The sequence below is a fragment of the Bubalus bubalis genome, chromosome 6, assembly GCF_019923935.1.
Source record: "Bubalus bubalis isolate 160015118507 breed Murrah chromosome 6, NDDB_SH_1, whole genome shotgun sequence".
Lineage (NCBI taxonomy): Eukaryota > Metazoa > Chordata > Mammalia > Artiodactyla > Bovidae > Bubalus > Bubalus bubalis.
The window spans coordinates 117,686,343-117,700,492 of record NC_059162.1 but is presented as its reverse complement, the minus strand read 5'-3'; the positions used below and the strand labels follow the sequence as shown (position 1 = coordinate 117,700,492).

Sequence of the window (14,150 nt, the reverse complement as noted above, 5' to 3'; positions counted from 1 at the left end):
CGGGAAAGTGGACGAAAGCGGACAGTCTAGCCCACCTCCACCCTCGAGGCCTATTGGTCACCAGAGAGGCCCATGGTCTGACTCATAGGGGTTTTTTTGGTGCTAAAATACATATAATATACAATTTATCATTTCAACCATTTTAAAGTATACAATCCAATAGAATTTCACTCAGTTGTGCAAACATCACCACAATCGAGTTCCAGACCTTTTCCATCACCCCAAACAGCAATCCCACACCCGTGAAGCGGTCCCATCCCAGTCCGCCCCCACCCAGCCCTGGTCCCCGGCAACCACGGATCGGCTTTTGCTTATTCCAGATATTTCATACAAATGGAGTCACACACTTTCCGGTCATTTGTGTCTGAGTTCTTTAACTCAGCATAAAATGTTTCCAAGGTCTGCCTGTGTTGTATGAACAGCCTGAGTCAGAGCACCGTTCCCTCGGCCGAGTAATACTCCATTCGACAGACAGAGCGCAGCACCCTGACCCCCCTCAGCTGGTGGACGTCTGTATCGCCTCCCCCTCTGGCCGCTGCACGCAGTACTGCTGTGAACATTAGTGAACGCTTCTGTCTGAACACCTGCTTTCCATTCTTTGGTGTATACACCCAGGAGGAAACGGCTGGATCCTACTGGCTCTTGGAATGTTGATAACCACAGAGCTATCTGCACCTTACTCTGCCTTTTTAGAGACAAGACTGAGTCCCAGCGAGGCTATGACATGCCTCAGCCCAGAACTGTAGGGCTGAGAGCAGGAAAGCGGTGCCCACTGCATGGCCACTTCTGAGGAAGTCCTACTCAGACGCCCCCTCCCTTAGACACAAGACAATAGGCTTCCCCCAACAGATTCACTCGGAGACCTAACCTGCTCCCACAAGAGCAAAGCCTTTGCTTTCTAATTATAGTCTCCCCAAATAGAAAAAGGCCATGTCAGAGGAGTTCTTTCTAAGGGAAAGAATTACAGATGGTTTAGTCCAGAAACAGTATTTTCACTGAAGAGCAAAACACATTGTGGAGAGACACGGTGACCACATACAGTCGCGGACATTTAAAACCCTCAGAATTCATGAATTACTGCTTCACCCTGTGAAGCGTCAGGCGGAAGAGAGCTCAGCGCGTGAAGGAGACACACCAGCTTTGCCTTCTGTGTCCTCACGTCCCCTTTGCCTCTTTCTGGTTAGAAAAAGTGAAATTATGTGATTAACACTGAATGACACTCGCCGTCACTTTCAAAAAATACACCACACAAGCAGATGGTCTAAGAGCGTGCTTCATAGACTCTGCCCATGGACATGCTGCCGAGGACAAGCCAGGAGGGTGCGCTCCGTCGTCCATGCAAATAACACTTCTCACCATCAGAAGCCTGGCCACTCCAGCAGAAGGACACTTCACGAGACGGACAGTGTGGTCGCTCGGCTTCTCTCGGCAAAGCCAGGCTCATCTGTTTCCCCCGCAACCCTTGGAGGTGGGCAAGTTTCTTTAGATGAGGGGGAGCTTGAAAGTGAAATTTGACGGAGGGGCTGGATCCCCAGGAGAAGGAAATAAATGCTGAGTTCCCGCTGCCTCCGGTTAACCTTGGCAAAGACCGAGCCACACTGGGCTCACGCTCAGGCATCCGTCCGCGTGACCTGAGGGTGGATCAGGAGCAGGTCCAAGACCCGTACAGTCCAGCTGAGCACTGCGGAGATCCGCATTGTGGAGACCGCCACCTGGGGTCCCCACCCCTAGGCGGAGGGACCACCCTGGCCACAGAGCTCTCAGGGACCTCTGCTTTCTCGGGCACCAGAGGCACCCAGGGACGGGGGCAGGGTCCTGCAGTCAGGGGCCACCTCTGGGACACCTCTGATGCCGTCTGGGGTGATGCTGAGCTCTGGGGGCACGTGGCAGGTGAAGACTGTTCAGGTCTTCATTTAGAGGCCCCGCAACCTCCCGCCCGGGGTGTCATCCCAGCAGGGCTGAGGGGGCCCTACTGGATTTTACAAAGTGCCACCTTCTGGGAAGACCAGGAGGGTGTGGCTCTGATAAACCACTCTTTTCTAGGTTCCTGAGGGAGCCTGGGGGGTGGGGGGGGGCGATGGGTCTGCAGGAACCAGCAGAGGGAGGTCCAGCTTCTGTTTCCTTCCTAAGGGGCCTCAATTCCCTCGATCGCCCTATTTTCGTGTGAAATTCTCCACACACCGCTTTTCCTATTCACACCTTCACCTTCTCTTTTATTTTGCCACTCCTGAAGAAGTTACCTTTGCCGTATTATAAAGCTCTAAGTGACTGACTCATGTTTACAGCATCACTGGAGATGCGTACAAACACTGAATTACTCAGATACAATTGTTCAATGTAATCAAACAAAAGTGGATATAGATAATAGTGATCTTTGAAATAAGCGGATAAATATATCATAGTCCCTGCTTTTTGCTTACTGTTTAATTAAAAAAGAATCTCTATCCTCAAAAAATTGTCTTAAAGAGACTTCTGGAACTGGCAATAATTCAACATCTAGCAAAACAGCCTTGACGTAATTCCGCCCTTAGATACCTGACTGTGTGGACTCTTGACATGAGAGGGAGGTACGTGGAGATCCCGTGCGGCGCTGATACGGGCTCCACGGAATCCCAGCCCCGCACGCTCCCACTGGTGGGATCACCATGTGCTCCATGCAGTTCTGGCTGGCTGAAGCAGGTCATTTTACACGAGAGAAATCAACAAAACAGGACACAGCATGCTTCCTGGGGTACAGATCTCCACTGGGGGACTTCCAGTATCAGTGAAGCAATTTTCCTAGAAAATGTGAGCAACAATCACTAAGAAGGAGTCGCCAAGCACAGGGGTGTGTGTGGCGGGGGCGGGGGGATCTGGCTGCAGATCTACGGCTGAGCCCACTGGACTTTCAGAACACCCAGGACCGCTCAACTTGGAGAACCTGAGGTGTGCGCTTATTCCCTGTGCCCAAGCGTGAGACTGTGGGGACGTGATGATGGCCTTCGCGCTCCTCCTGTCTCACCTGCTATGATACAAAACCTTATGTGGACTCCAGTCAATAATCGTGATAGATTTCAGCTAAAGAATAAGCACAAGAAAGGGTGTGGGGTTGTGGGGGTCGGGGAGGGGGAGAAGCTGAAGAAGAAATGCTCACGAGACAAAGAAAAAATGTACAAAGGACCAAGTCTGTCTCGGTTCCACCTGCGCACACAGATACCATGAAAGAGGACAGCCGCTTGGCTGTGTGCATCCTGAAGACTTTGAACAGTTTAGGCCCCCGCGTATAGTATGCAGTTTGGAATGATTTAAATTTAGGAAAATTAATCTTCAGGGAAGACATTATTTGTCAGTTGAACCAAATTATGTGAACAGAGTGGTTCCATCCCTGAGTCGGGAAGATCCCCTGGAGGAGGGCACGGCAACCCACTGCAGTATCCCTGCCTGGAGAATCCCACAGACAGAAGAGCCTGGCGCGGCAGTCCACTGAGCTGCCAAGAGTCAGACACGACTGAAGCAACTTAGCACGCACAGATGCATGTGAACAGAGATGTGTTGATGCTCAACCTGAGACAGAAAATAAAGACTCTTCCTCCCTCCTTTCCTCTCCAATTTGCAGTGAGGCAGGCATTTCCCAAAGAAACAGTAAGCACCTGTGTATTGGTCAAGGTGGTCTCATTAAGAACAGGGCTTTCAATGTGCCCGGCCCTCCGGAAGTGACCCAGTAAGGATCGATCCTGCTAACACTGCAGCAAGCTCGCCTTGTTCTTCCTCCATGGACTTGAGTGTCCGAGATTGGAAAAGCACATGAGCAGGGAGCAGGCACTTCTGCACCCACGGGGCCAGCAAGTCAAACAAAGCAGACGGCTTTTGACTTCTGATCCCACTGCACTCCCTGCAAACGAATCTACTTCAGGGACTGAGATTAATGAAAGGAAATAGCAGCTCAACGTTCATTTCTGGGTCTCCTGATTGAAAGAGCACGCTGCCTGCTTGCGTTCTGACTTCCAGGATGCTAAATCAACGCGGAACACACAAAGAAACCCACCGCAGCAGCCGAGTCAGAGACGGTAAACCACAGGCCTGTGTTTTCTTTCAGGGAGTTTGTTTATTTTACAAGCTGTCCCTTACGAAGCCCTCACTTGTCTCTGGAGCAGGCAAACGTCTCCTGACTCTCTAAGGAGAGGGAGACTCTCAGAGAGACTGTAACAGAAAGGCCACTGTGACCTTTTATTTGTACAGCCACAGAAGACTACAGGAACAACAAAAGCTGGGGCATCTGTTCTCCATGGGGAGTCGGAAAAAGGCTGCCCACGCCTCCCTTCTCCAAGCACAAGGCGAAACGCCCACCCTCAGGTTTCCTTCTGAGTTGCTCTGCCTGACTCTCCAGACAGGCTCTGGCTGTGACCCCGCCAGAAACCTCAGCCCCCGAGGTTGGGGTTGGATGTTTGGTCACCATCAAAGGGTTAATACGAATTAAGGTCTTTGCCCAAATCTTTCCTGCCAGTCACACGCCAGATCTGCATGTCCAGAAAACCAAATGCAAACTCTCCATCATAAACAGCAAGAAAAAGGAATTTAATGTAAGACGACTCAGGTGACCATTCCTCCCACCCCAAAGATGCAGGTGGCTATTTTCAAGGCTGAATATAAGCTAGAAAGAAAGGAGTATTTTTCAGAATAACCGAATTTGATGACTTAAAGCTCGTTGGATTCAACCCCGCCCTTCATTCAACCGACGGGAAATTCTGATCTAAAGAAAGGAGAGACGTGCCCAGTTTTAGAGGCACTGCTCTTAGGATGGGAAAAGTGAAATGACCATTCCACAGGAGCCGTCACGAGAAGCTGGGTCATCTTAGTCTTTCCCTGATCAAGTAACAGGAAAACAAAATGATGGGAAGAAACTGAGCAATAAATAACAGCCTCCACCGACACCATGCCTCAACTCTCCCAGTCAGGTCCCTTCTTATACATAATCTCAGGATCATATTATTCTGAACGAGAGAGTTGTGGATAAAATAATACAGATATTCAAAGCACGAAAGACATTGTTTTGATTCAAAATGACTGTCTTTTCAACTAACCGTGAAACATTTCTCTTATGTCGGAATAAAGTTACATGTTGACTTTTCCAATTTCTGATTTGCGTCTGCTCTTAGCGTGACAACCGCTAGCAATCACGGGAGAAAAACCCCACCGTGCCTTAGTTGACATCAGCATGAAAATCATAGTGTTAATGTCACCGCGTCTCACTCCAAAACAAACATTAAATTAAAGCTCACTTAATATAACTAAATTGCATTCAAAGACTTACTACTGAACCTACACACAAAATACGTCCCTATTAACAACAAACAAACCCTAATGTAAAATAAACATGACTGAGTTTAGGATTTGATACCTGTCTGTCTTTCTCTTTCTCTGTCTGTCTGTCTCTCTGGGTCTCTCTGTTTCTCTCTCTCTCTCTCCCCACCCCTCAACTGTGTATGACTCCAAATACTAACATTTCAATCTCTCCACTTCCTGGATGAATAATTTTGATAAATCATTGCCTTTAGAACAGTTGTGTGCGTGAGAGAGAAATGTAAGTCAATGTAGACAGTTATCTTACAAGCAAATGTCGTCAGTTTCAGACTTAGTATCTTTCAGGGAAATGTGTCAGTTTTGATGAATATTTCCTAAAATTCCTCTGAAAAATATATTCTTGATTAGCATAGGAATAAATATATGGATTGGTATTTCTCCTTCAGATTTCTAGGATTTTACTCTTTGTTTCTGAATGATAAGGAACCACTTCTAAATAGTTACATGTTGAAAATATGAGCAGTCCCCTTATATTCTGAAAAGTACAATAAGGCTAATGACATCAGGAAAAAAGCTCAAAGCGTATTTTTGGCTTATTACTCTGAGATCCGTATAATCCTTCCTTATATAATTTGCTCACTTGAAAGAAACTTTTAAAATTCTTGTGGAATATCTTTTCTTCTGTTTTAAAGTGCTTTTAATTGGGGCATTTTTTACAGTCTTAATTGAACTTGTTACAATATTGCTTCTGTTGTTACACTTGGTGTTTTGACCATGAAGCACATGGGATCTTAACTCCCGGACCAGGAGTGGAACCTACACCCCCCTGCATTGGAAGGCAAAGTGTTAACCACTGGACTGCCAGGGAAGTCCCCTGGAATATCTTTTCTTTCAAACTTTTTATTTTGAGACAGTATTAGATTCACATGATGTTGTAAGAAATAATACACAGAGATTCTTTTACATTCTTCATTTCCTTTCCCCCAGTGGTAACATCTCAAAAAACTATATACAATATCACAATTAGGAGACTCACACTGATACACTCTCCAGATCTTATACAGATTTCGCCAGTTTTACATGTACCCGTGTGTGTGTGTGTGTGTGTGTGCACACGTGTGTGCATATTTCATTCTACACAGTTTTATCACATATGTAGACTCAGGTGACCATGTAAAATATGCTTTTAAGCAGTTTCTGCTTTTAGTATTCCATCTTGGCTTTACTTTTGAGTGCATCCATGTCCGTCTCCCTCAGATTCTACGTCTACTTTATGGCTCTCTCTGTATCTTGGCTACGCTAACTTAGTCATCTCTTCTTTGAATTTTATTGCCTCATCCATGAACTCTTTCTCGCAGAAGGCTTTGTTTTTGGTTTGCTTTTTGCAGCACATTTATCCTTTCCCAAGACAAGACACAAACATAAACAGACATTCCAGCATACATTCACAGGGTTTTTAAAGACACCAGTGAGAATAGATTAATATAAATACTAAGCTTAAAAACTGTCATAAAAGTTCAGCCTTTAAAATTGGCTTATTAAAATATTTGTTTTTTTAAAGCCCAGATTTAAACTGCAGTTATGAGTTATAGTACTCCGCTCAGAAAGAGTTTACTTTATGATCTTTCTGCCAGGCGAAAGGGATCTGGCATCTCTGCCGTCTGTCCAAAATATAAAGAAGCAACGAGCATGAAAACTCAATTCTTTCAGGCTCAAGACTTGTCTGAAAAGAGTACAGCCCTCAGAAAACCTCAATAAAGTACTATATTTCAAATGACCTCAAACAGCCACTCTCAAAGTCCCAAGCTTCCAGCCCCCACTCTGGCCAGATGGGCAGCGAGATCTGCTTCCTGCAAGATGGAAAGAGTAACTACAGACATTTAAGGGAACGATATCCAGAAAGGTAGGTCAGCCCTACATCGGATCTTTTCAGTGGGTGTTTTATAACAAAGTGTTGCCTATATTTCAAGTAGCTGGGTCATTCAATCTACTTCTTCCCGTGACCAAGCAAAAGGTCGATTAGGGTTCTGCATTTCCATTCTCCACAGGCAATTCATTTTCTTTCGAGACCAGCTAGCATTCCGAATGTAGCTGTTGACAGGTACCTCCAAGAAGTCAGTTTTCTGAAGAGAGGAAAAGGCTTACACGTATTGGATGGTTAGAGGGTCACCCTCTGTTCTCCAAAGTAACTAAAAGTTCTTAGGGAAACAAAGCTAGTATGTTGAGAGTAGGGACCTATGGGAAACCTGCACACAGTGCTGAAGTTAGAGAGATGTCTTCTTTATCCACAAAGCAGGGAACAGGAAAAATGTCCAGTAAGTAGCCACCTCACCCAGGTGCCTCTGACCATGCACTGGGACTCTGGCATTTATTGAGAAAACAGAAAACTCCTTTAGAGATTTTCTGCTTAGATAAACGCAGATGACTGTCCAAAGACACCTGATTTATTGTGTATTTGCATTTTTAAATACCAGGCCAAAGAAGAAGGTCAGGATAAACGTTAGCACCAGCCAAACTCAACATTTCCTGTGTCTCTTTGTACTAAGGGACAGTTTTGGCTTTTAATAGCATTGCTGCTCATCTCAACACAGACTTTCTCATGTATCTCAGCAGACACTAAAATCGCATACCACTGATGGGAAGGTCTAGAAATTCTTTACTAATACATACGCTTATGTTTTAACATTAACATAACCTATGTAGCAACATTTGCAGGAAATCAAACCAATTATGCCTGTATCTACACTCATACAGACGAACGGGTTAAAAACGGAAAGAAAGCAAAAGTTGGTCGAACACGCCTGATAGTAAAAACACGGCAAGTCCAGAATCATCCGTGTGTCAGCAATTCGCACATTTCCCTTCTCGTCCTGTACACTGTGGGCATCTGTCTACTAAGGAAACTGCTTTATCAGACCTAGTCAGTTACACTCACGTATATAAAAGTAAATAGTGGGTAACACAAAGATCATTTGCTCTCCAGCTAAATGTGTTTCTCTCTTACATTTTGCAGATTTTTTCCCCCAAGCAAACTCTTTAACGCTTTTCGTTTATTCATTACAAATAATACCTTTCATTGCATATATTGTTCAGTTGTGATCTATGTCTGATAAGTTTCGGGAATGCAATTCTTTTTAAGTGAATTTTAAATGATCCTAAGAAATTCTTGCATTAAAGTAATACCTCTTGCTTTTGCTTTCAATAATTTTCTGGAGGGAAGCCTTAATGATAATTGTGTTGACATTTTCCTTAAACAAGGCTATATATGTGTACATTTTAAAAAGATGACCTTCCTCATCTGTTTGTTCTTATTTCACATGTGCTATAAACTATGCATGGTGGAAAGGGTAAATGGAATTAACTAATGGACGCTCATAATTTAGGCAGCAAAAACCAGAATTAATGTATTATCCCACTGTAGCATTTTAGTACTCGCCAATCCAAACTTTCTTTCCTGGGAAAATATGTGATTGAGACATTTTCCATCTGCTTTCGACAGAGATCGGAGAAGATCCCCATAAGTGACTCTCTACTAAAAATTCTTCCAAAAAAAAAAAGCCTATAAAATAATTATTATCTTAGGGGCCTATTTCACAAATGAATGTTCAGTGGCACAGAAATAAAAACTAAAAAAAAGAAGAAGAAGAAGAAATAAAATCCACCTGTGCTAGAGGAGCCTTTCCTCCCCACAGCAAAAACATGTGCAGATATCATAGAGCACATAGGAAAGAAGTGGATATGCTTGGGAGAGTGGGCGGCTGCACGCCCGTGATTAATCTAAATTCCTTCTGTGTGAAGTGGAGACGCGAAGAAAAACCCTGCAAGATGAGCAGGGAAGTCCAACAGACCAAGGAGGGAGGGATTTTTAACTGGGCCCTCTCCCCACCAAAAATCGTGAGCCCTTCCTTCCATCGCCCGAGAGAAAGCCACGGTCACAGAGCCTTCTGGAAGAGACAGAACAGCATCTCCGCGGTTAGGGAAGGTCTGAGGGTCTCCAGAAGTGTCTGGTGAAAGGGGGCCGGCGCGGGACACCCCGAGCGCTCCCCTAGAGAAAGCGGGGACTCACCGGGCTCCGCGGCTGCACTCCTTCGCCGGCTCCCGCGCAGGCTCCCGCGCAGGCCCCCGCTGCACTGCCTCGCCTCCCTTTCCCCTAGCAAACCTGTTTCCCAGCCTGGACCCTTCGGACCGAATGCTCGGCCCCCACCCAGACTCTCGAGGGTCAAAGCTGGGGCCAGAGCCCGCCAGCTCCGAGGTCCACTCCACCTGCCTGCTGGCAGCCGGGGTTCCCCGTGGCGATGTCTGCCTCCGGCCTCCACGCTCGGGTCTCCGCGCCTCCGCCTCGGCCCTGTCCTCCGCCTTTCCGATGCGGACGGTCCTCAGCTCCCGTGCTGCACCGGCCCCGGCGCCGCCCGCGCGGGGCAGGGTCCTCCGGCTTTCCCCAGGCCAACAGAGGCGCCGCCGGTCCGCGCCTCTGCGCCTACCCGGGCAGCCAGGGCGCCGACGGCCGGGTCCCCGAGGCGCGGGCCGGGGTACCTGCACGAGCAGCCAAGGAGAACCGGGTGTCCGCACGACGAAAGCGCGCTGCCTCTCCCCGGGAACCGGGCAAAGCACCGTCAGGCCCGGCAACTTCGCGGGCGGCCTCCGCTCCGAGGGACGCAAAGAACAACTGGTCCTCAGCCCTTTGCCCCCGGCCGGCTCCAGGCAGTTCTGATGACCACTCCCCCGACGGTCAACCACAGACCTTTACCCACCACTCCCACAGCACCAAGGATGGAAAATAACGACTGTCACCAGTCCGCCCGTTCCCGACCGATACCCTGCCTGGGACCTTGCCCCAAACCACAGGGGTGCCCCTGGGACCTGGCAGCTTCCCGACCGACCCCCATCTCTGGCTAGGACGAAAGGCGCACCCCATCCTCGCAGCCGCGGCCCGCGGGCCTGCGCCCACCGCGCGCGCAGCACCTACCCTGGCGCGCCGGTCCGGACGTGGGTGGCGCGGCGCTAGTGGGAGGCGGACATGGACCACGCGCCCTCCATGCGCCACACGGAGAAGGCGTAGCTGAGGCGCTCATGGGCCACGTAGCTGCAGCTGGTCATCTTATTGTCCATCTCGTCGCTCTGCAGGACCTGGTAGAGGAAGTCTATGTACCTGGCGGCCAGCTTGAGCGTCTGGATCTTGCTGAGCTTGTCCGAGGGCAGCGTGGGGATGATCTTGCGCAGCGCGGCGAAGGCCTCGTTGAGCGACTGAGTGCGCTGGCGCTCGCGCACGTTGGCCAGGATGCGCTGGCTCTGCAGCTCCTCGAAGGACTGCGCGCTTGGGCTGCCCTTTTTGCCGCGCTTGCCGGGGGTCGGGCTGCCATCTTCGCTCGACTTCTTGCTGTAGCGCCGTTTCCGGCCGAAGCGCTTGGGCTGCCGCTCGAGCTCCTCCTCGCTGGTGCCCAGGCTGTCCACGGGGGACACGGGCGAGCTGGAGCCCTCCTCCATGGCGCCCGCCCGGCGCGCGAGGGGCTGGGGGCGCCGGGCGCAGAGCGCGCGCCGCTGGCCAAGCCCGCGGTCGCCGAGCACACGCTCCCCGAGTTGCTCGAAAGGCTCTGATTTCAAGGCCGGCTTGTGCAAAACCGAGGTCTCCGGGAGAGGAAGTTATTCTAACTTTTTTGGAAACCCTAGCCGGGCTGGGTTGCTAAATAGTTGTCAGTAGCGAGGGCGGCGCGCTGATTGGTCGCCGCGACCGGGGGCAGGACGAGTTCTGGGGCCTCCGCCGGCCGCCCCCGCCCCCCGGCGCGGCACTTTCAGTTTTGCCTCCCCCTTCGGCCCCGGCCGCGGCGGGCACCCGGGACTGCCCGGCCTTCGCGCGCGCCGCCCGCGCCTCCGCCCCGGGCTCTGACCGCTCTCCGGCCGCGCCGCGGGCTCAGCCGATCCCGCTTTGTCTGCTCCTTAACTGGAGATCGGGCCCCGCCGGGCTGCGGGGTCTCTCCTGCGGCGCGAGGGGTGCGGGAGGCAAGTCCTACCCTAGATGCGCTCCCAGGAGGTGAGGACGCGGCGGGGAGCCCCCGGGGACGCCCGGGCCAGTGTGAGCCTTTCCTGTCCCCGGGCGCACAGAGAGTTGGCGAGGTGGCCCGCACGTTCGGCCAGGGGAGGGGGACGTGCGGGACCAGTGGCCCCGTCCGCGGGCGGGCTGACACTCGGGTGCCCTCGGAGACGCGGCTACCTACGGCCGCGCCGCGGGGATCCTTGGAGGCGCGCGGCCCGCTTTGCCCAGCTGTTATATGGGAGGGGGGTGTCTCACCCCAACTTGCTGAGGAGCCCCGGCCCCCGACGCCCTTCGCAGGCGGTCCTTCTAAGTGGATTAAAACCTCAGCACCAGCACGCGCGCCTCCGCTGGAGCGCCCAGTGCCCACAGAGCCCACCTGCCTGGCCCAGCCTGGGGTACGAGAGCCCGGCGAAGGCGCTGGCTAGGCCGCGGGGCCAGGGCTCCCCCTCTGCGAATCGGCCGGGGACGGAGGGAGGTCTGGGGAGGCGCCCGGCCTCCCCTACGCTGGGCGCCTGCGGGCAGCCCTAGCGGCCGCGGCGCGGGGCCCGGCCCGGCTTCAGCGGGCGACCTCGGGCGGGGGCCGCCGGCCCCGCGCCATCTGGACGCAGAGCGCGGGCGCGTTTGAAGTGGTTCGGGGGCTCTTTGTTCGCCAGGCCGCTCTGGCTCGGGGCCTGGAGGTGGTTTACGGCCTGGATGCCTTTGAACCTATTCCCAGGTGAGCCGGGCTCAATTAGGCCCGGGCCTGAGCGGGCTGTCAGGCGAGCCGCGTGATCAAGAGCGCGCTGGGCCCTTTTATTGCAGTTGAACTCGGGGCCGGGGGAGCTCGGCCTCGGCTGCTCCTAGGCGGGCCGCGACCCCCGCGTTAGGAAACCCGAGGGCGAGGGCTGTGCTTGCGGCCGGACGGCTCAGGGCGGCCCCACAGCCGGCGATTGCGGGGCAGAGCAGCGGGGCGAGGCCCAGCACAACGCGGCCGCGTCCCGGCTCTTTGGGCTTGCAGTTTCTCCCGGGCGGGCCCGCGGGCCGCAGGGTCCTAGGACTGCAGCGTCCTGGGAGTCGCCGCGCCCCGTCCGCCCCGCCTGACCGCCCGCCCTCTTTTCCATCTCTGCTATAGTCCTCACATTATCCAGAGCAGCGCTTTCCCTGTCTCTTTAAAAAAAAAAAAGTCTAAAATAAAAACTTAAGGAACAAAAGAGAGGGCGAGAAAGGCCCAGGGAGCGATCTGGCCTCCAAGGGCCCCAGCCTCCCCGAGGCTTGGCTCCTCTAAGGACGGACGTTCGCCTTCCGGAGACATTAAGAACTTGCTGCTCTTAACCTCCTCTGTGTCACTCAGTGTGGGGAGCCAGCTCCCAGAGCACCGCTTCCGCCCAGCTTAAATAAGTCCAGAGACATCCCTCCGCCCTCCGCGTGCCCTTGAACCCTGTGGTCTAAAGAGCAGAGGACTGGTAGCCTGCTCCACCGGGCTGTCTGTCTCACTGCACTTGGGCCTAAGAATAGTGTCTGGCAGTTGAGGTCTAAGAGCCAGTCATGTACCTCAGCTGCTGCAGTAGGTGGAGTGGGCTTGTGAGGGGCTGACAACTGGTGTCCAAGTAACACTGTTGTGTACAGGTAAGATTCTCCTGTAGGAAAATCCGCTTTAAAAATTTCTCCTTGAAAAGTTGCTCAGGAGGGCACAGGACAAGCCCTCATCATGCCACTTGCGCCCTTGCCTTGTACACGCGCGTGCTAAGTCGCTAAGTCATGTCCGACTCTTTGTGACCCTGTGGACAGCAGCCCGCCAGGCTCCTCTGTCCATGGGATTCTCCAAGCAAGAATCCTGGAGTGGGGTGCCATTTCCTCCTCCAGGGGATCTTCCCAGTCATAGCACAACAAGGCTTAAAAGCATGGTTCCCGCTGTACACGGTGGGTATGGTGGACAAGTAGGTGCTCACTCTCCTTTGCACCCTTGTTCTACTGTTCCTTCCTGAATTGCAGGGGATGACAGGCTGCGAATGACCTCGCTCGGCCTTTGGCAGCCCTGGTCTGCAAGATGTCATCTCATGGGGTGTGGGAGGGAAGAGGGCCGCGGCCCTGCCTACCCTGTCCTTGGTGAGCCCAGGGTGGAGGTGCTTGATTGCTCCTGGTAATGCAGTGTCTGGTCATATCTAGAGGGGAGGGAAGGCGTCACTTTTCTGGTGCGGAACCCAGCAGCCCGGGGGGCTGGCAGAGGTGGCAGTGGCAGTCGCTCCCCGATTCCAGCCCGGTTCTGGAGCCAGTTTTCCTGATACGGTGAGTTAAGGGCTGCACTTCTGCACCGCAGTTTGCAAGTCAGTCTGAACCACTCTACCTAGAATCTGTCATCAGTCCCACTGCAATTATGTCATAGTCCTAATAAGTTGTTTCCCACAGAAACCAGCCACAGTGTGGGCCCTGTTCTCTGCCAAAGAACCCCAAGTCACCCCCACTATGGACTGGGGTGTGGAAGACAAACACCAGGACTCTCCCCGAGGGGCCTTGTTTTCTTGACAATACTCACTGATAATGTGAGATAACCCGGGCCTTTGCCACACATTTAGGAATGCCTTTAAGATCAAATCAACAACTAACTCACGCTCTGACTTTTTTTTTTTTTTTTTTCGCGTGGAATATATATACCAAATTTCAATTTAAAAACAACACTGGAAAGATCAACAGTGGCCTAAAAAGAATGGAAAGGGAGAAGAGAGTGTAGGACTCTGGGACAGAAGCCAGTCTCCTCTGCATAAACCTTGTTTTGTAGATTTGACTTTGGAACCATGTAAGTGTTATGCATTAATTATTTAAAAATTGAAGCAAAATGAGGAAAAAGAGAAATCCCTAAAAA

The 14,150-nt window shown here is 51.6% G+C and overlaps 1 protein-coding gene across 1 annotated transcript in view; it reads right to left on the bottom strand.

The window, feature by feature from the left end:
* The window catches only part of TWIST2 (twist family bHLH transcription factor 2), a 52,670-nt gene extending 41,713 nt beyond the window's left edge, over positions 1–10,957 (bottom strand). The window contains exon 1 of the mRNA XM_006066772.4: positions 10,247–10,957. Coding sequence (XP_006066834.1) covers positions 10,282–10,764 — 483 coding nt within the window. The 5' untranslated portion in view covers positions 10,765–10,957 and the 3' untranslated portion in view covers positions 10,247–10,281. The remainder of the gene's footprint in view (positions 1–10,246) is intronic.
* Positions 10,958–14,150: the final 3,193 nt, after the last annotated feature.